This window comes from Triturus cristatus, chromosome 6 (genome assembly GCF_964204655.1).
Source record: "Triturus cristatus chromosome 6, aTriCri1.1, whole genome shotgun sequence".
NCBI classification, from domain to species: Eukaryota; Metazoa; Chordata; class Amphibia; order Caudata; family Salamandridae; genus Triturus; species Triturus cristatus.
Window position 1 is genome coordinate 1,048,502,390 of NC_140589.1, and position 20,615 is coordinate 1,048,523,004.

The 20,615-nt window shown below is 47.9% G+C and overlaps 1 protein-coding gene across 1 annotated transcript in view; it reads right to left on the reverse strand.

Annotated features, from left to right (window-relative positions):
• C6H6orf58 (chromosome 6 C6orf58 homolog) overlaps window positions 1-20,615 on the reverse strand; it is an 868,971-nt gene that overhangs the window by 13,828 nt on the left and 834,528 nt on the right. The window contains 2 exon segments of the mRNA XM_085609772.1: window positions 18,678-18,699; window positions 18,701-18,917. Of these exon segments, the coding sequence (XP_085465898.1) occupies window positions 18,678-18,699; window positions 18,701-18,917 (239 nt within the window).

The window sequence follows — 20,615 nt, forward strand, 5'->3', positions numbered from 1 at the left end:
TAAGGGCTTACATAGGTGTTGCTCCCTAGATTTGTTGTGGGATAAGATTCAGAACTGAAACCACTGCACTTCTACCGTCTGGGCACTCTCGACATCGCTGGACTTCGCTTGGGCCTGACTTCATCTCCCTTCCAATCTGCTGCATCGTCTGTGCCTTTGCATCATACAGGAACCTACCAAGGCCTGTGAAGCATCAAGGACAACTGAAGTAATCTCCCTTGGAGTGAAATAGTCACTCCCCTGCATTTACAGGCACCGCAATGAAGACGATCGGCCTGCAGATCCCGAGCTTCTCTGGACTCCGTGGGCTCTGCCACACAGGTGGCAGTTTTCCTTATCTCCCGTGGCCTGCTTTACCCTATTACCAAGTTTGAGGCCAGTGGTCCTTGTGAGGGTTGCAATAACTGAACCCCTGGCTACTGCATCTCTTTGCAGTTGCAATGGCTTGTTGACATCTTGGCAAGAAGATCTTCAGGCTCCCAGTAGCCCCAACCTCGAGCACCTCCAGTGACCAGAATCTTCGGCCACACCGCATCCTGTGAATATTTTGGCCTGCATCATTTGATGAGCTGCTTGAGGTCCTGTGGGTCCATTTGAGGTTCACCTTTGTTTTCCTTGGGCTCCCCTAATTGCTCAGGCCTGCCCTCACTACCCTGCTTGTGATGAGTCTCCTGGACCTTGCTGGTCCCAACCGTGCACTTTCTTGATTTTCTGCGTGGGTTGAATTTGCCAAGACTTGTTGGTGCTCCCAGTGGACTCCGACCCCTCAGCACTCTACATCCTCTAGGAACGCTTGTATCCGGGTTCTGGTCATCCTCTGCACTGCCTGGTCCTCTCAGCTTTAGAGTCACGATCCCGTCATCCTTCCGGAAGCACCCGACATCGGAGGTCATTCGTCTTCCAAGTCTACTGGTCACCCCTGAGTGACCCAGACACTGTCCCCTCAGCTTTCGGGTACTACTCATCAAGAATCCACGTTTTGATTTCTCCAGACACTTTCTCCTCTTCCAGAAGCGGCACTTTCCTGAAGTCCTCCATTGGGTTTGACAGCGGTTTCCGACGCCACTTCACACCTATGCACACGTCTTCCCAGGAATAGGTAACTTGGGTACCACAGTATCCACGGGTGGGGTGGCTCTCCAACCTTCTCTCTTCCACTGGGTCTCTTCAGGGTCCACTGGGAAGGGTCCCTAATCTTTAAAATTCTAACCGCGACTTGCACAGAGACTTGTACGGAGCATGCGGTCGTGTTCACACACTGCACACGCTCTCCTTGGGGGTCCCTATCTACTTACCTTGGGTGGTTCTGTGGCTCCACAGCAATTCTACGTCCTCTCGACATTGTCCTGACAAGAGTCATGGTTCTTATACCACTTTCTTAGTATATGGTTTGGTCTCCCCCTGGGGCCAACTGTGTATTAGTGCTATTTACTGTGATTTCTTAGTAAAGTATTGTGTGATTTGGGTCTTTCTCTGTGTAGGAGATACTGTAACGTACTAGAGAGTGTTCTATAATAAATACATATTTTTATACATACTTTGTGTGGTTCTTTTTCATTTAATCTATACTATAAGATTACATTCTGGTAAAATAAGCTGCTTTATACTCCTTCAAGACTAAGCCTGAAGGCTTCTCTCCACAGCTACCACTTGGATAGCATTCTAAGGTTGTCTGAGACCTCCTAAAATCACCATAAGGGTTGTCTGGACTGGTGCAAGGCGCCCACTTACATTAGTGATCATCATATACCAGGCCAGCTTCTCACAAAAAGTTACTATTAAAATACATATTATACACCCATAAAATCCTAAATATCACGGATATTAAAAATCTAAATGCCTTTGTGGTAAACATTATACATAAAATACATTTACACCAGACGCCCAGATACTTGTGGGATAATAAAATTCCCATTCTTGTTGAAAATCTGTCTGTCCCCTTTATTTATTCCGCTTGCTTACAGCCACTAAAAATCGACCTATTGATGTGGCAAAAATTGCATGTTGAACAATAGTTTTACAACATTTGATCTTGTTTTTATACCAAATTTATTTAAACTAGGCCTTATATACATTTGTCTCAGGTTAACAAAATAAATGCAGTCTATTAAAATATGCATTCTGAAACATTTTGTATTCATCCCCCACTCACTGAACATTCTGAATCCATCATTCTCCCACAATCCGTGGAAAAGGAAAACCCAGGGTTTGGCCCCGCATGAAATTTCTAAATCTCTGTGTGCCAGATTGGATTCGGGAGTTCCCAGTGGTACAGGAAGTGTGTTGCTTCTTGCCAAGAATATTGTAAGCACAAGGTTTAGCTTTTTGTGTTGAGGTAGCCTAGATCCTTCTCTCTGGACTCCTTAATGGCCTTTCCCTTTACCTCCTTTTTGTTTTTTGCTGAAGTTTATTTATACCTCACTATTAAAATTATCTAAATTTAATGAGAGAGCCACATCCTTTAACTGGTGTTTAGTATCTCTTGCCCAACGCAATTCACTATGGAAAATTTATTTCATAAAAAGCAAGTACACTTTATCTACTGAACATGCTTTCAATCTTTGTCAAAATCGAATTGTGACATTGGCCCAAATGTGATTTCAAGAGGTTAAGCCAAGTTCTATGCGAGTAGCTTGTATCATTGAAGATGGGGAAAGATTTTTTAAGCATCGGCCCGCCATTTCATTTCAGTCATGCTGCGAACCCAGGCTTAAGACTTTGGTGCCATACAACAGTTGAGGAGGTACTATAACTTTGTAAGCTGCAATCGTTGGGGATAACGAAGGACCACCAAATTCACTCTTATATTTCTCCAAATCTCCCACAGATGTACATGCTCTAATTATTAGGCAGTCTAGATGAGAATTCCACTGCAAGTTAGATGAAAACATCATCCTTGGATACTTGTACATAGAAGACTCTTCTTATCAACGTATTCCCATGTACCACTTTTAGGTTTTCAATGTTCTCCCCATTACTAAAAATTGTGTTTTGTCACAATTTATTATTAAATTGTTTGCCACAAAATAATAATTTCAAAGATTCAGTTTTCTTTGCCGACCCACCTGGGTCACATCTAGAATAACTAGGTCGTGGATGACCCGCCATCCTTGGGGAAAAGGAGTGTGACGTGTTTAAGACCGCAGGTAGATCAAACAAATATAGTGCAAACAGCGTAGGAGCCAAAATACAACCCTGCCGGAGGCCATTATATATAGTGATTTTCCTTGAAAGGGACCCATTAGAATCTAGCTCCTCTTTGCCCAATAATCATGATGTATTTCTTTCAATACTGCAAGGAGACATGTGGGACTGGGCATCCCTGCAATTTGTTTGCATTAACTAGATCAAAAACGGAACGAAAATCAGCAGAACAAATGTATTGTTTCTATCACTTTTTGGTCCATAGTCCAAATACTAAAACGATGGTCAGTAGTGGAGTGTTCGCCCTTAAATACAGATTGCTCAAAAGGAAATAAGCTATTATCCTCAATCCAACCATTCAAATAAAGGAGGATTTGTTTGGCAAATCTCTTAGCACCTACATCAATTAGACCATTTTTTAAATGACCCCTAAAACACCAAATATATCTCCAAATTAGTCTAATTGTAGTACCTTTCCAACTCTCTGGAAATTCCCCCTTCTTAAAAAACAAAGGTAATATGAAAAAAGCTGACTCAACAGTCTGGGTTGGATTTGACTGATTGCTGGAACATTGTCTCGACCCACAGCTCTGGTAAGATTTATACCTGCTATCATCTTTTTTATTGCAGAAAGGGATGTATAATATGACGGATCCTTATCCTAGTCAACCCAGTCTCCAAACACTACCTTGCTGTTTGCTGAATACAAAACAACTCCAGCAGGTAGTCAACCCCTGGCTTATTCGGAGATATTGAAGTCCAGAATATTTTTCCTTTTGTTATTCCCTCCTTCCTTCACCAGGTCCCAAAATGTCTTCATATCCTTAGACTCTTTTACAGTCAGCATCCTATTCCCTATTTGTTCTATAATACTCCCACTTCCTTTCTTTAAATAATTTGGTGTACTATTTGGCTACTATTTTATGGATAGTCCCTTACCTTTCTGGATTTGTTCCTTCCCTTTAAATTCCATTACTTTTCTTAGTTGCCTTTTCAGGTCTAGACATTACGAATCAAACCAGCGTATACAAGACATCTTTTAATGGTTGTTTGAAGGCACTGTGACTTCCTCCTTAAGGAGGCCACCAGGCGTTCTGCAACTTTTATTACAACCTTTTTGTACCAATAGAGTATATATATTAACTTCCAACATTAATATTTCCCATATCTACAGCCAATTGCAAATTAGATAATAAAGAAAGCTGTGACTCATTTATGTTGGTAGTTAACCTTCTAGGACATACAATTCCAACGGGCAACAATTGATCCTTAGTCAAAGTTCCAACTCATAACCCAAACTTTAAAGGCCAGTTGTCACTCATTACCAGCAAAATCTGAAATTGCTATAAAGTGAGTACAGCCATATCTGAATAAGGGTATAATCAATGGGCCCTTACCCATTTGGAAGGTCTTACTGGCTGGTATATCGGCTGGAGATCTCCCATTTAAAAACAAATGAATATCATATCGGCTAAAACTTGCTGCATATTATTGGCCCCTTTCCGCACTATACAATTTGGAAATTTGACTAGCGATACATTGTAAGCCTGCAGTATACCTGCCTGATCTCTTTTCTTGCTGGGTTTAAGCGCATATTGAAATCACCCATGATCATAACAGGGGCATGATTACTAACTGCACACAGATAATAGATATCTTCTCAGAACCATGTTACCTGTTCCTGGTTTGGTTGCTTATTGACCCAGTCAACATATACTACTAACAATAGATCGTAGTTAACAGTATTAGCATAAAGATTAATCGACGTTGCTTGCACCCATTCACATTTTTAGTTTTACACTTGTAATTTTTGGGGTTATTTTTGTAGGAAACAAAATTAATAGGCCCCGTGTAGGACATCTTGGGCTTTTATGTTGAGCTTTGCAACTGTTCTGTAAGAAACCTTTAAAAGTATGTATGTTCCCAGACAGCCAAGTCTCCTGAAAACAAACATTTGTTTGGAACATTTTGTTCAGCAGTTATTGTCAACCTAACCTGCTTAGACAGTGTATGTTCTATTAAAGTATTTCCGGCTATCTGGCATGCCCCTTCCCTAACCATTGATATTAAAATGTTAAACATCTTCCATAAGCTCCCTATCAAAGCAGTAGAATCTATTACTTAATCTAATGTTGAGGTTTGGACTTTTACTATTTCTTTGTGGAATACTAACTTGAATGCTACCTTGATGGAAATCTACCATCATTCATTGAGGTACTCTCTGGCTGCTCACAGGTAATCTAAATGTTAATGTTAATGTTAATGTTAAGGGAAATTTGTTGAGCGCACTGTCACCATAAGTTTCCTGGCGCTGATAGACCACCGAGATTGTGCAAGAGGGACTTAGCGGGGGTGTGAGAAGAGCAGAGTTGTCAAGGATTTCCTAAAGGACAGAAGAGAGGACTCAGTCTTGAGGGAGAGTGGGAGAGAATTCCACAGCTTGGGAGCCAGGTGGATGAAGCTGCGGCCGCCTAGTCTGGAGAGTTTGAAACGAGGGATGACCAGAAGCTGGAGGTTAGTGGACCTCAGAGTACGGGAGGGACAGTAGGGGGGTGACCAAGGACTTCACGAAAGCCGGGGAGGGGCCAGTCCGGGCTTTAAAGACCAGGCAGCAGACCTTAAAGGCTATTCTTTCACTGATGGGCAGCCAGTGTAATTGTTGGAGTAGGGGTCTGGCCGACTGCCATCTTGGAATTTTAAAGGCAAGTCTTGCGGCCTGGTTTTGAATGATCTGTAGCCTGGATAGCAGGGATTTTGGGAGGCCATGGTACAGGGAATTGGAGAAGTCCAAACGGGACATCACCAATGCTATTATAACCTGTAGCAAGGCTTCCGGGGTCAGAAGGTGGATGACTTTCCGTATCCTGTAAAGCTGGAACATACAGGCGGATGTTACAGCGCTCACCTGGGCCTTGAGTTTGAGCTCCGAGTCAATGATGACCCCGAGACTCTTTACACAACCAGCTGGGAGAGGCGGAGGGCCGAGCTCAGAGGGCCAATACTGGGGGCCCCAGTGGGAAGCGCTCCTCCCGGGGAGGAGGAGCTCAGTTTTCCCAGGGTTGAGCTTCAGTTGGTTTTGATTCATCCAGTGCTGGATGTGTATCATGACCGCCTGGAAGTTGGTGATGGCGTCAGGGGAAGTGAGGGGAAAAATAATTTGTAGGTCGTCCACGTAGTTGAACACGGTGACGTCCCACCTACCCAACGAGTGAATAAGGGGTTGGAGATACAAATTAAAAAGAAGAGGGGACAAAGATGATCCTTGTGGGACGCCACAGAGCGACGGGGCGCTGGTAGCTCTGAAAGGGCCCAAGCTGACTGCTTGGGATCTTCCCTCGAGAAAAGACCTGACCCAGGTCAGAGCGAGCCCACGGATTCCAGCTGACTCGACACGGTGGAGTAAGATGGCATGATCCACCGTGTTGAATGCTGCCGACAAATCCAGTAGGACCAATGCCTGGGAGAGTCCTCTGTCAGCATTGCTTCTGAGGTTGTCCAGCACGGTGAGGATCACAGCCTCGGTGGAATGGGCTGGTCTAAAGCCGGCTTGATTTAGTTCTAAGAAGTTGGATTCCTCAATGAATTGCGAGAGGCAAGCAGTGACATGTGCCTCTAAGATTTTAGACAGGTAAGGTAAGAGGGAGATGGGCCGATAATTGGCGAGGACCGCAGGGTCCGCGCCAGGCTTTTTCAGCAAAGGCACCAGGATGGCCTCCTTGAACAACCTGGGGACTGTTCCAGAGCTGAGAGAGGCGTTAAGTAGGGGTAAAACACTGTGCGGAAGAGTATGGCAGATCTCAAGAAACACTGAAGGAGGGCAACAATCTTTGGGGGAGCCAGATTTCACTCGCATAGCCAATTTGGCTAGGGAGTCGGAGTCAAGGGTCGGGAAGCAAGTCAAGGTAGAGGTGTTAATAGAAGGAACTGCAGCGGTAGCCAGAGGGGGAGAATGAGGAATGGAATTTTTAAGCTAAAAGCTTAACAAGCTGTGGATACCAAGCCCTGTGTGATTTTACAGGAAAGTATTCTCCTTTTCCAAATGTATTTCCTCCATTTGCACTATTCTGATCCCCTGCAAGTTCAATTCCCTCATAATGCATTTTCAAGCTTTGAATCAATTAAGAGTAAAAGAATACTTTAGATATTTATTTTCTATCCTTGGTGTTTACAAATGCAATTTGCTTCAATTAAGTAGTCAATCGACACTATAGAGGCACAACTTTTAAATACTTGTTGGAGTTTGGATCTATTAAGTAGTTTTTATTTTTTATCTTTCTTCCCATTCCCCTTTAATCTGGGGGTTACTGTTATAGATCACTTTGCTACAGCTGGCCTCTATCCATGAGCTGAGTGAGAATTCCTTTGTTTCCTAATTGGTGATATAGCAGTCCTTACATTTGTTTTGAATATAGATAACAAAAGTTCTAGGGCTTTCATATTATATTTCTTTAATGATACATTCAGTGGGCTGGACACACTATTTCTATCTATCTGGGTTTTTTAGCTCTACTTTGTTCCCTTTTATCCTTATTTTCCAAATTTCTTATCCCTAACTTCCCACATTTCCCAGCGAAGCACTTAACCCTACATTTCCCTGACTTTCTTCTATTCTCCTGGCATTTATATACTCTGTTTTCATAAATTGTACATCTTGGGTAAATATTGGGTTACCTGTTCTCTTCTCAAGCACTGGTCTCTATAAATAAACAGAAGTATGACTGTCTGGGGGTAACAACTTTACATCTTCCCTAATTTCCTCTGGTGAAGCTACTGGCCTTACTATAGCCGTCATCCACTCATTTATTGCATGCATATCTTTTGCTATAAAACTTAGAAGTAAAGTTTGTGATTTCAACCCCTGACTGTTCAGAACCATAGTTTTCAGAATACCATACAGTCTTTTGCGTGAGCAGAATGACTTCAGTGGCGTTGAAGAAGATATACCTGTAGGATCAGTCATTGTATCGTGAAGATGGCTTTCATTATCCACTGATAATGCACCTTCTTTCACCTCCACACCATTACAGGACAGTAAGATGGCCACATCTTCATCAATTACATTAGCCATCCAAGGTAGTGTTTCATATGGTGTAGATGAATCATTTGTGTTATCATTAAGCATATTCCTGGTTGCATAAGGTGCCGGGAGTTGTCACAGGCTGCTCTAGATAATGAGATAAAATGGACATGGGGAAGAAGGCAGATGTGGTTCTGGAAAAGCTGCCAGAGGTCCAGAAGGAGAATCCAATGCACTGCATACTTCCTTAATATTAATATCTGAAAGAAACACGTTAGTTAGATTCCTCACCTTAGAATATCCCCAGGCGTCAGACTGGATCCGGAAGATTTTTCGTCAGCAATACCCCTTGCGCGTCGCTAGGCGTCGTCTGCGGCTCCGCGTCCGTCGTCGGCGTCGTGCGCCGGGATGACGTCGTCGGAGTACTTAGACGCCGCCCTCGCGCGCTGACGTCAGTTCTTCTTTTTTCCGCGCCAGTAAGCGCAGATCCGGGAGAGCTACCCCTTTTAGTCTTTTTTGACTAAATCTTTTTGATCATTTTTGATCCTTGTCTGTCGACATCTGGTGCCGGTAGGATGCCTGGGTTCAAGGCTTGTGAGGATTGTCATCGACTGATGTCGGTGACCGATCACCACCGCCGGTGCCTCTACTGCTTAGGCCTCGACCACGACGCGGAGTCGTGCAACGACTGTCAGGCCTTGACTTCGAAGGCTAGACGGGAGCGGTCCCGCAAGCTTCTCGAGCTTCGCCACTCGGCTCCGCGTCGTGCGCGATCCCGGTCCAGGAGGAGGTCCAAGGATCGCTCGCGGAGCCCTAGCCGACGCCACCATCGATCGTCGGGCTCCAAGTCGTCGGGTAAGTCCAAACACTCAAAGAAGTCCAAGAGGCGACATCGCTCTTCGGACTCCCCTCGCCGGTCGCGCGACTTGGCCGAGGGTCCAAGTGGTTCCACCTCCGCGGCTCCGGCGGAGCCGCAGGTGCCGCGTCCGCCCCCATACCTTCCGGTCCCTGGGGCTGACGCGGCGCCGGCGGAGATCAGTGCCTTCCTCTCGGCCATGAGGAGCCTGGCCCCGCCGTCGACGCCCGCTGGCGCGCCTTCGGGCCCCGCGGGCTCGACTGGGCGACCTCGCGTGCCGGCGGCTCCGGCCCCGGCGCCGTCGACGACTCCGGTCTCGACGCCGCAGGTCCCCGCGGGGCCCATGCCTGGGCCCCAGTCGACGCCGGTTGACCTTGTCACTCCTCCACCGGCGCCGACGCCTGAACCACCGACGCCGTCACCGGCGCCGCCGACGCCTGTGACGCCGACGCCCCAGTTTAGCCCTCATCCGGACCCGACGCCGGCACGGCGTCCGCCGACGCCGCATCCGACGCCGCTAGAGACCTACCATCTCTACAGTCCGGTTCCGATCATTCCTCCTGTTTATCAGGAATCGGAAGAAGGGGGCGACTGGGAGGGGTTCGAGGACCCTCTAGCTGTTCAGTCACAGCTTTCTCAGGACTGGGCAGATGAGCTGGGGGAGGCCAGCGGGCTGGACACCTCGCCAGACGCTGGATTCACTTCTCCTCCGACCGTGGCTTCGGAGGAGGGTGCAGCATTTTCTGTGGTGCTGCGCAAGGCGGCTGAGGCCCTTGGGCTCGAGTTGCCTGCCGTGGCTGTGAGGACCAACATCCTCACTGAGGTGCTTCAAACCTCAGCAAGCTCCACTGAGCCTCTGCTGCCGTTTAACGAGGCCCTCACTGACGTTCTGCAGGGCACCTGGTCCAAGCCCTCCACAGTTCCTCCTGTGGATAGGAACGTTGCCAGGCGCCACCGCCCTGCTCCGGGCGACCCCAGCTTCCTGTCCCAACACCCCACCCCCGAGAGTCTGGTTATCCAGGCCTCTACTTCCCAATCCTCCTTCCCGACCGCTCCGCCGGACCGGGATTCCAAGAGACTCGAGCAGTTTGGCAAGAAACTGTTCTCGTCCCTTAGTTTGGGCCTGCGGTCTTTAAATACCGCCTGTCTCTTGGACCGTTATTCCCATTCCCTGTGGGATACGGTGGAGGACGTGCTGCCCCAGTGTCCGGAGGAGGTCCGGACGCGTCTTACCCAGGCTCTGGCCGATGGGAGGGATGCAGCACGGCACGCCATAAGATGTGGGCTTGACACCACGGACTCGCTAGGTCGGGCGATTTCCACCACGGTGGCGCTCCGCCGCCATGCCTGGATGCGGTCCACGTCATTTTCCGGGGATGTCCAGAACACCCTCATGGACATGCCCTTTGATGGCACTCGCCTGTTTGGTGAGAAGGCGGACAGTGCGCTGAACCGCTTTAAGGACTCCCGGGCTACGGCCAAGTCCTTGGGCCTCTCGGCTCCGCGGGCGCACACCTCCGCTTTTCGCCCCTTTCGTGGCCAAGGAAGGGGCGCCTCCTCACGTTCGCAAAGCCACCAGCCGCAGAACCAACCTGCGCGCGGTCGTGGACGTGGCTTCCGCCGTGGCGGAAATGGAGGCCGACGTGGTCAGCCCACATCCACCCCGGCAGCATCCGCCTCGAAGCTTTCCTAGTCCGAGCTTTCAGGCCCATACCACGCCAGTGGGCGGCAGAGTTCGCCATCACCTGCTCCACTGGCGGTCCATAACATCGGACAGGTGGGTGCTGCAAATCGTCCGAAGGGGCTACTCCCTCCCCTTCGAGACGACCCCTCCAGCCATGCCACCGCAGCACCACCGTATCTCGGGGGCTCATTTGGATCTTCTCCGCGAGGAAGTTTCGGCTCTCTTGGCCAAGGGGGCCGTCGAGCGCGTTCCGAGTCCAGAAGTAGGTCGTGGTTGTTATTCCCACTACTTTCTGGATCCCAAGAAGGGCAAGGGGGGCCTGCGCCCTATCTTGGACCTCCGGAACGTCAATGCCTTCCTCCGAAAGGAAAGGTTCAAGATGCTAACGTTGGCTCAGGTTTTAGCTGCCCTAGACCCTGGAGACTGGATGGTAGCGTTGGACTTGCAGGACGCATATTTCCACATCCCCGTCCTGCCGGCCCACCGGCGTTACCTGCGGTTCACGGTGGGCCAAGAGCACTTTCAGTTTACCGTGCTCCCCTTCGGCCTCACCAGTGCCCCTCGGGTGTTCACGAAAGTGATGGCGGTGGTCGCAGCTCATCTGCGCAGATCAGGGGTCCCAGTCTTCCCCTATCTCGACGACTGGTTGTTGAAGGCGGGCTCGCCCCAGGCAGTCGTCTCCCACCTCCAGACTACGGCGGATCTCCTGCATTTGCTGGGGTTTTCCATCAACGTGCCGAAGTCGCACTTGAGTCCCTCTCAGAAGCTCCTCTTCATCGGAGCGGTTCTCGATTCGGCGCAGTTCCGGGTCCATCCACCGGAACAGCGGGTCCGGGATATACAGGCCCTGATTCCCATCTTTCGGCCTCTATCCCGGGTTTCGGTCAGGTTAGTGTTGCGGCTTCTGGGGCTGATGGCCTCCTGCATCCTACTAGTGCATCACGCCAGGCGGCGCATGCGGGCTCTGCAGTGGGACCTGAAGTTTCAGTGGGCCCAGCATCACGGCAACCTGTCCGACCATGTCTTGATCTCGGAGGGTACTGCACAGCAGTTGCAGTGGTGGCTCACGGACCGCGAGTGGGTCAAGGGCAGGAGCCTCTCCCTTCCCCAACCGGAGCATGTCGTAGTGACGGATGCGTCCCTCTTGGGATGGGGTGGCCATATGGGAGAGGCGGAGATCAGAGGCCTCTGGTCTCCGGCGGAGTCTCGCCTCCACATCAACCTGTTGGAGTTGAGAGCGATCCGGCTTGCACTGAAAGCCTTCCTTCCCTCTGTCAGGGGAAGTGTCGTGCAGGTGTTCACGGACAACACCACCGCCATGTGGTACTGCAACAAACAGGGCGGGGTGGGGTCGTGGACCCTTTGTCAGGAGGCTCTGCGCCTCTGGACATGGCTGGAACACCAGGGCGTCACCCTGGTGGTTCAACATCTGGCGGGCTCTCTGAACGCCAGAGCAGACGAACTCAGCCGCCGGTGCATGATGGATCACGAATGGCGTCTGAACTCCGAAGTGGTGCAAGGCCTCTTTCAGCAGTGGGGAGAGCCTTGGTTAGATCTATTCGCCACCGAAGAGAACGCGCAATGTCAGCAGTTCTGCGCGTTGGAATTTCCAAGGCGGCACTCGCTCGGCGACGCTTTTCGTCACGAGTGGAGTTGCGGTCTGTTGTACGCCTTTCCGCCTATACCACTTCTGCCCAGAGTGCTGAAGAAGATCAGGCACGACCGGGCCCAAGTCATCTTGGTGGCTCCGGATTGGGCACGAAGATACTGGTATCCCGAGCTACTCAGTCTGTTGACCGATCCCCCGATACGTCTGCCCCTTCGGGAGGATCTTCTGTCGCAGCAGCAGGGGACGGTCCTCCACCCGAACCTGTCCAGCCTCCACCTCCATGCGTGGAGATTGAGCGGCGGCAGTTGATGCCATTTGACTTGCCTCCTGAAGTCTGTGATATCATTCTGGCAGCCAGGCGTCCCTCCACAAAGTCGGTATACGCCTGCCGGTGGAACAAATTTGTGGCATGGTGCACAGCAAAGGCTGTGGATCCCCTTTCCGCCCCTCTTTCTGAGGTTCTCCTCTTCCTTCTTTCTCTGGCCCGGCAGGGCTCTGCCCTGGGCACCCTGAAAGGTTATCTTGCTGCCATCTCCGCCTTCTTGCGGCTTCCTGATCAGCCTTCTCTTTTCAAGTCCCCTGTGGTTACACGCTTTCTCAAAGGCATTACACACACGTTCCCTCCTGTCCCTTTTGTAATGCCTCAGTGGGACTTGAATCTGGTTTTGACATTCCTGATGTGCGCTCCCTTTGAGCCTCTTCACAATTGCCCTCTTCGTCTTCTAACTCTAAAGACTGCTTTTCTGGTAGCCATCACCTCGGCTAGACGGGTGAGTGAGCTCCAGGCTTTATCTTCAAAGCCTCCTTTTCTGTCTGTTCATCCGGACAAGGTTGTCCTTCGGCCTCGTCCCTCCTTTCTTCCTAAAGTGGTGACTCCATTTCACCTTGGACAGTCTGTCACCTTGCCCACCTTCTTTCCGCCTCCGCATCCTTCCAAAGAGGAAGAGAGGCTCCACCGTCTGGACCCAAAACGTGCGCTCTCCTTCTATCTGGACCGCACAAAACAGTTCCGGGTGGACGACCAGCTTTTTGTTGGGTACGTGGGCGCTAAGAAGGGGAAAGCTGTGCACAAACGAACCATCTCTCGGTGGGTCGTTTTGTGTATCAAAATCTGCTATTCCTTGGCTAAAAAGGACCCTCCTGTTGGGCTGCGCGCCCATTCTACTCGGGCCACAGCGGCTACTACTGCCTTGGGACGGGGAGTCCCTTTGCAGGACATCTGTCAGGCGGCGACGTGGGCTTCGCTACACACGTTTGCCAGGCATTATTGCCTTGACAGCCAAGTCCGGAGGGATGGCTTCTTTGGCCGTTCTGTCCTCCAGGACTTTCTGGTGTGATCTTGGTTCGCAGACCCACCACCGGGGATGGTATTGCTTGGGTATCTATTCTAAGGTGAGGAATCTAACTAACGTGTTTCTTTCAGATGAACAAGTTACTAACCTTCGGTAACGATGTATCTGTAAGAAACATTAGTTAGTTAGATTCCTCACCGACCCTCCCATCCTCCCCGTTCTGCGAACTGACATCTAGGGTTAAGGTTGTCCTTTCAGGCCCCTAGATTTTATTTTTGGCACCAGTGTCGGTCTTTGCATGGCTCTGCGTTCCTGGCGCGGAAGGCTATGTACAAGAACTGACGTCAGCGCGCGAGGGCGGCGTCTAAGTACTCCGACGACGTCATCCCGGCGCACGACGCCGACGACGGACGCGGAGCCGCAGACGACGCCTAGCGACGCGCAAGGGGTATTGCTGACGAAAAATCTTCCGGATCCAGTCTGACGCCTGGGGATATTCTAAGGTGAGGAATCTAACTAACTAATGTTTCTTACAGATACATCGTTACCGAAGGTTAGTAACTTGTTCATTAGAGCACACATTATGTCTGCCCAATAAGTCCAATTGCATAGAAAATTCTCCCTGGTCCTCAGGCACTTGAGTTTTGCTTAAAATGGATCCCCAAAAGCTCATTTATTGAGGTAGCTGACTTTACACTGGGTGAAGGATCGTGAGTGCTACCACTGCTGTCCACAGAGGTATTCAATGGGCTTTCTCCTAAGTGCTCCCCCAACGTATACTTGCATATTGTTTTACCTTTACCCTTTTCTACATGAGATTTCTTTCATCCTCATATTGTCGTTCACAGTCATCTGTTGTGCCCCTGGGCCCCTTCCTTAAAATGGGCATTTAGAACAAAGAATAGCACTGTAATTGAAATAAAAAACAAGCATCGGCATAGGCAATAGGTCTCCCGTTTGGGACATTATAAGTGTTTAGCAAGAGTTATTGGCTTTGCTTTGCCAATGTTTTTAAGCTATGTCAGGTGATGTTGGAACGGGAAAGTTCTCTGCATGGACTACAGTTGTGTTCCCCTGTCTTGAGCGTACGGTGTACAAAAGCAGCAGTGTTGCAAGCATGTCTCACAGTGATAAACAGCCAAAAGGAAATTGTGCAGCGTGATGTGTACGTGTTGATGCAACAGCAAATGTGTCATTAAAATGATCATGCATGCTTTGTCCCTCCAAACACACCCAAGAGAAATAATATTAATTTGCTGCTAGAAGCGAGGGAAGATATATCCGTCGTCAAGTGTCTTTCCCAACTACATCATGCGTTTACTGTAAAGACGGACAGCTGGACTGCAAACCAGCTCTGACCTTCAGGCCGCTATGGATAAACACAAGATTAAACTTAACACAAATACTGTGAGTTGGTGCAATTTGTGTCACACAGCAGAGCCAAGGCAGACCGAAAGTTGAATCCAGCTCCCTATGAAACAGCCAGGTATGCTCACAGATTTTGGAAGTAACATGCCCCCAGTACAATCCGGTATATGTAGTCAGCAAATGAGTGTTTGCACCGTTATCACAGTGATTGTGAATAATACAAACCCAGCAGGTGGCCAGCTCTGTGAAGCAATAGGCGATTAGGCCATAACAGGTATTTATAAAACCCTGGGCAGGCTGTGCTCTAAGATGTGTGAGCAGACTGGAGGGGACCTGCCAGGACAGAGCTGTGGGTGCATTGGAGGAAGGGCCCCTTTGGCAGGAAGCAATGCAAGTGCCTGACACCCGAACAGGGTGAGGGAGAGCAGCTTCAGAGGAGGGAGACCTGGGTCAGGGAGACCAGCTCTAGAGGGAGACCTGGGTCCTAAACCGGCTCAGGGAGAGAGTATCACGAACTGGGTCAATGGGAGTAAGTCCAGTGCAGTGTGTATGGAGGCAAGTTCAGTGGGTCCAGAAGTGGGCGACTAGGACAGACAGAAGAGCTCCAGAAAAGGGCAGCCAGATCCAGACCAGGGCAAACAGATCCTCCAGAGAAGGGAGACGGCTCAATCCAAAATCAGAATGAATGAGCCAGAACCGGGCAAGCGCTGACCATTCACTGAGCAGGTCGTGCAGAATAATGGCTCCACTTGCCAGGATGAGAGGAATGCAGCATTGGAAGCAAGGGCTAGACCGGAGGGGGGAAGTGGGAGGAACCGGAGAAGAGGAAGGGATCGAGTGAGAAAAGAAAGACTGAGTGAGGAGGGGCTAGAAGGAGAGACAACCTGAGGAGGAGGGAAGAGGGAGAAACCGGAGAGGAGGGCGGGACCTGGGAAAGGAGAAATACTGAGCGAGGCATGCCTAGAAGGAGTGACCACGTGACAAAGAGGAAAGAGGGAGATGAAGGACAGGAGAGAGCAGCACTCAGATGTGGCTTACTGGCCAGAGTGACCAACCTTGAAGCTGGGGCACCAGGTTCAAGTCTCAGCGTCGGCTCAAGCATCCTGTGATTCTGCGCAAAACACTTAATCCCCTGCCTGAAAATTGAATGTGTTCGTCTATAATTCAACTGGTGGTCATGTAAAGCGCTCCAATACTTCTGGGTCAGGTATGCGCTATATCAAACTACAATTTTCTTTAGAAAGCAGTGTTGTGTGAGGTGGGTGGATGGGTGAAGCACAAACAAAAGACATGCATACCATAAGCAATGTACGATTCAGATATTGTCTCTTGAACGGGAACACTGTGTCCTTGGAACTATCTGGTAACCATACGCAATACTATTGTGTGAACGCATTGCTATGGCCAACCAAGAGCAATGGTGAACGCGTTGCGATGGCCAACCAGAAGAAACAAGTGAAATCCCATGAGAGGGAACCAAGCACCCTAAGGAGGGGAAAGTACAACCAATGTACCATTCAAAAGCCAGCATTTGTGAATGGCACAACAATGAACAAATAGAAATCAATGGGCGTGCTTGAATCCCAAAGAGGAGATACAACATGTCTAGGAGCAAGCACATGCGCTCTGTCTAGGCTTGACCTAAAATAGAATATATTATGGTCACTTACCTCCTTCCTCCAATCAGTACACTCCAGCCGCCTCCACCCTCAGCTGAACAGACATAGAATATTCCTCCTCACGGGGTGTGCAGGTGAAATCAGACTCAACCCCTTTACATTACAGGACATGTGCAGTGGTAAATGTCCTGCACTACAGCTCAACCTCCTTGCCGCATGTCTACCCTCCAAACTCCCCAGGAGGGCAGACATAGTTGAGGTGTGCTGTTCCGTGCAACCAGTGCCCTAGGATACAGCCAAGGCTTTGAAGGTGTCAGGAAACATGGATGCCACAGATGTCTCGGAAGCCGCAGAAAAGTGACAAATGGGAAAAAAGCGGCACTCCCAGGACCAAAAAAACAGGGGGTCCTCGGAACAAATGTTCAGAAGTGAGTCAGCTGTAAATTAAAAGTGGTGGTCCTTTGATGGTCCTGTGGCAAGCAAACAATTGACAGCAGCAGAAACGTGCGGCCAGGCAAAGGCATGGCAGTGTAGCTGCAAGGCATATGCTCAATAGTCAACAGGAAAGAGGAGTCAGCACCTGTCTAATTGAAGCTGTAAAGAAGTATGGCATTACCACATTTCAGTCAATATTTCACCTGTTTTCTTCTTGGAAAATGTCTGAGTAAAACACTGCAGACACCTGGTGATCCCTAATGATGTGTAATCTCGATAATGTTTGTAACTCCTTTTACTGGCCCCTTGTGGGATTACAGTTCTCTATTGGGATTAAGGGTCCACTGGTAATGAGTGCCAATGTTTCTCTCAGCCTCCCATGTTCTGAAGTATATAAATTGAGTAATACTGTTTAAACAACAACAATATCGACCTTTAAGCACCTAAAACTGATTTGGCTTCTGATGACTCATTTATAGGACACTGACATTAAGAGCTTTGTCCAAAAGATAAACAATGATGTGGAGGTGACCCAAGGGTTGCCAAAGGCAAGGGGTCTTGAGTACAATGGCAGAGCAAAGGCGCTCCAGATTCATATCAGGAGAGGTAATAGGACTTGGAAAGATCAAACAACGAGAAAGGTGATGATGATTACATCAGCAGACCTAGGGTGGGAGTGATAGGCAATGGAAAGGCAATTTGCTTTGTTGGACATTAAGGCCCAGTTTTACTAATTCTTCATGTCACCCAGAAAAGCACCCACATGTTCTGCAGTGCTCTGAGCAAGAGGGGGGGGGGGACAGAACAGAGCCATATGTACCAAGATTTGCCGGGTGCTGAAGGCACTCAAGGCTACCTTACACAATAGACCGCCTCCCACAAAGGTGCAGAGGTCAGCGCATGCTGTCCAACACCAGATTTGTACTAGAGGCAAAACCTTCCTGTGCAAATTCCTATGAGTACACAAGCTCAGACACGTCCCAAGCATAGGATGTGTGCTATGTACTGCTTCAAATATGCCATGCATGTTTTGGGAAAATTTGGACTTCTCCCCTTGTTTGCGTCTGCTTCAAGTAGGCGTTAATTTTTAAAATAAAGCCAGGTCTATCTGTTTTAGTAATTTTGTCTTTTCCGTCAAAATTCATGAGTGATTTTGCTACAGGGACCACAATTTTTCCCATGAATAAAGCTCTTTGTCTACATCTTCATTAGCTGGGGGGTTATTATTTCCATTCAGGAAGGAGAGTTATTCCAGCTCTTGACTCGAGTAGTTTATGACCATTTCCAGGGTAGGATACCATTCGATCACAGAAGCAAGTACATGTGTGGTCATTCTCATTTTAAGTGTTTCCAAATTTCGAAAAGAAACATTGAGACATTATCTTTACCCCCACCCCCCCTCCCCCTCCTCCCCTCTAGTGGCACCAACTGCAGATTTTTTAGCACTTGGTGGATGATTTAAAGTGGTGAATGCCTGCTAGGAATCCTTTTATGACTTCCGTGTACACATAAACAGAGCTATTTTTAGTTGCCTTTTTAGTCTTGGACTATAAGTGACGAAAGGATGAAATAAACATTAGGAATGCTCGATAACCTTCAACCATTCGCCATATATTAAAAATCTGAAAACACATGCATGAAAAAGATACATACCGCTTAATGTATTTAAATCTTTTTAGCAGTTTTAACATTTGGCAGATCATGTTTTGTTTTGCTGTGAAGTCGGTGATGAATGGACATCTATCGTCATTCGTCAGCATACGGTGTGGTAAATATGCCATAAATGTATTTATATTCTTATAGTCGGTTCCAAAATGGGTAGCACCGATGAACTTCACCGCTGTTGCCCAGTCTTTGTTAAACTGCTGGTCGGGGTCTGACAGGAAATCTAATCTACAATAAAGAAAGGTAAAGGAGTCAGATGAAAATTACTCCTTTACTAAGAATACACAATGCAGCTCACATAGTGAAGTTTGATCACATTTGATAGAATATGCACAAGTGATATGGTCATCAGGTATCTACAAAGAAATAAGTTAAATGCAAGAGCATTGCGCAGTAGGAGTAAAATGTAGGTCTTCTCCATCACAAAATAATATTATCCTACCACCAGCCATCCTCTAAACCTAGTATTAGCAACACAAAAAGTACACCATTACCATGTACCCGAATGTAAATTGTGATGTTGTAAACACTGTTTGTAAACCTTGCTGTGAAAGGAGTTTTTGTCTTCAAAAGAAGTATGTTTTTACTGAGGGCATGCTATTTCATTAGACAGAGATGACATTTCTTGATGAGCAAGAGTGCCTTATTTGCACTCCTGAGCCCTCTGATGTTCGTCTCTTATTTCAGGCTTGTTAGAAGAGAGGTCTCTCAGATGTCACACTACATTCTCTCAAGTCAAGTCAATATAGTCTTTATTTCGATTGTCATAATCATTAAAGACACAATACAAAAAGTGACTGAGAAAATTCATAATGTATGAAAACACATCCTATTAAAAACATAGTTAAAAGTTGATAAAACGGTACAGATAAAATGCATAGACGATAATACAAGATATACAAATATTTACACGACTATTGGCAGATGCTATTTACCCCCTCTTTGATGCATAGAACAAAACACATACACCGGGTTTAAGTATCAATGACAGCCACCCATACTGGGAGTGAACTTACAATGCCAATCCACTGAGGATAGAGTCATAAATTGGGACTGGCAAGAATTAGAGTACCCTCATCGAACTCAAATTCGATGCCCCACAACCAGCTCAAAAACTTAGCTACAGCAATTCCTATAGGCTCATACACATTAGTCTTCCAGATCCTTAGCGCCTCGGTGCAGGACCTTGTGCCCAGAATCAAGCATATTGGTGCCACTTGCTGGATCTTCCCACAGGTTGCTCAACCCCATATTGGTCAATGAGCTTTTTATCTTACATAACCAGGCGATCTTACACAAACGGTCTGCCCCCCGAACATCTGATAACGCCTCGGCATAAGCAGACAACTCAGGGGTTGACCAAAGCCTTCTCCAGAATGCTAACGGTCTGTAGCGTGCTATGTCCTCGATAGTATGGCAGCCCAAATCTAAGTAGAGGGGCTTAGGCGGTGTTGACTGCGAAAGGCCTGTTATAGCTCTCACAAATTTGATTTGAGCTGTAGTCAAGGGTGATAAATCATCTAAGCCCCAAAGTTCAGCACCATAGAGTATAGAGGTACTGATCTTGGAATTATAAATCTTTAATGCGGGCTTATTGGCTTAGTCTGTGAAAGCCTTAGTTCTTTTGAGTACACCAGCTAACTGGGCATGTTTTAGAGCCAGTAAATCAATCTGTGGCTTCCACTGTAATTTCCTACCCAAAGTTATCCCCAGATATGTAAAAACATCAGTCTGTTCTAAAAGTATGTTGTTCATAAAGATTCTCCCTTTAATGACTTTATGTTTGTGGAGGACCATAAACTTGGTCTTCTCCACATTAACCACAAGCTCATGATCACAGCAGAACTCCTCAAATCTAGCCAGGGCAGACTGCAACACCTTTTGTGTCTTTGAAATTATCAAGGTATCGTCTGCGAACATGAGCAG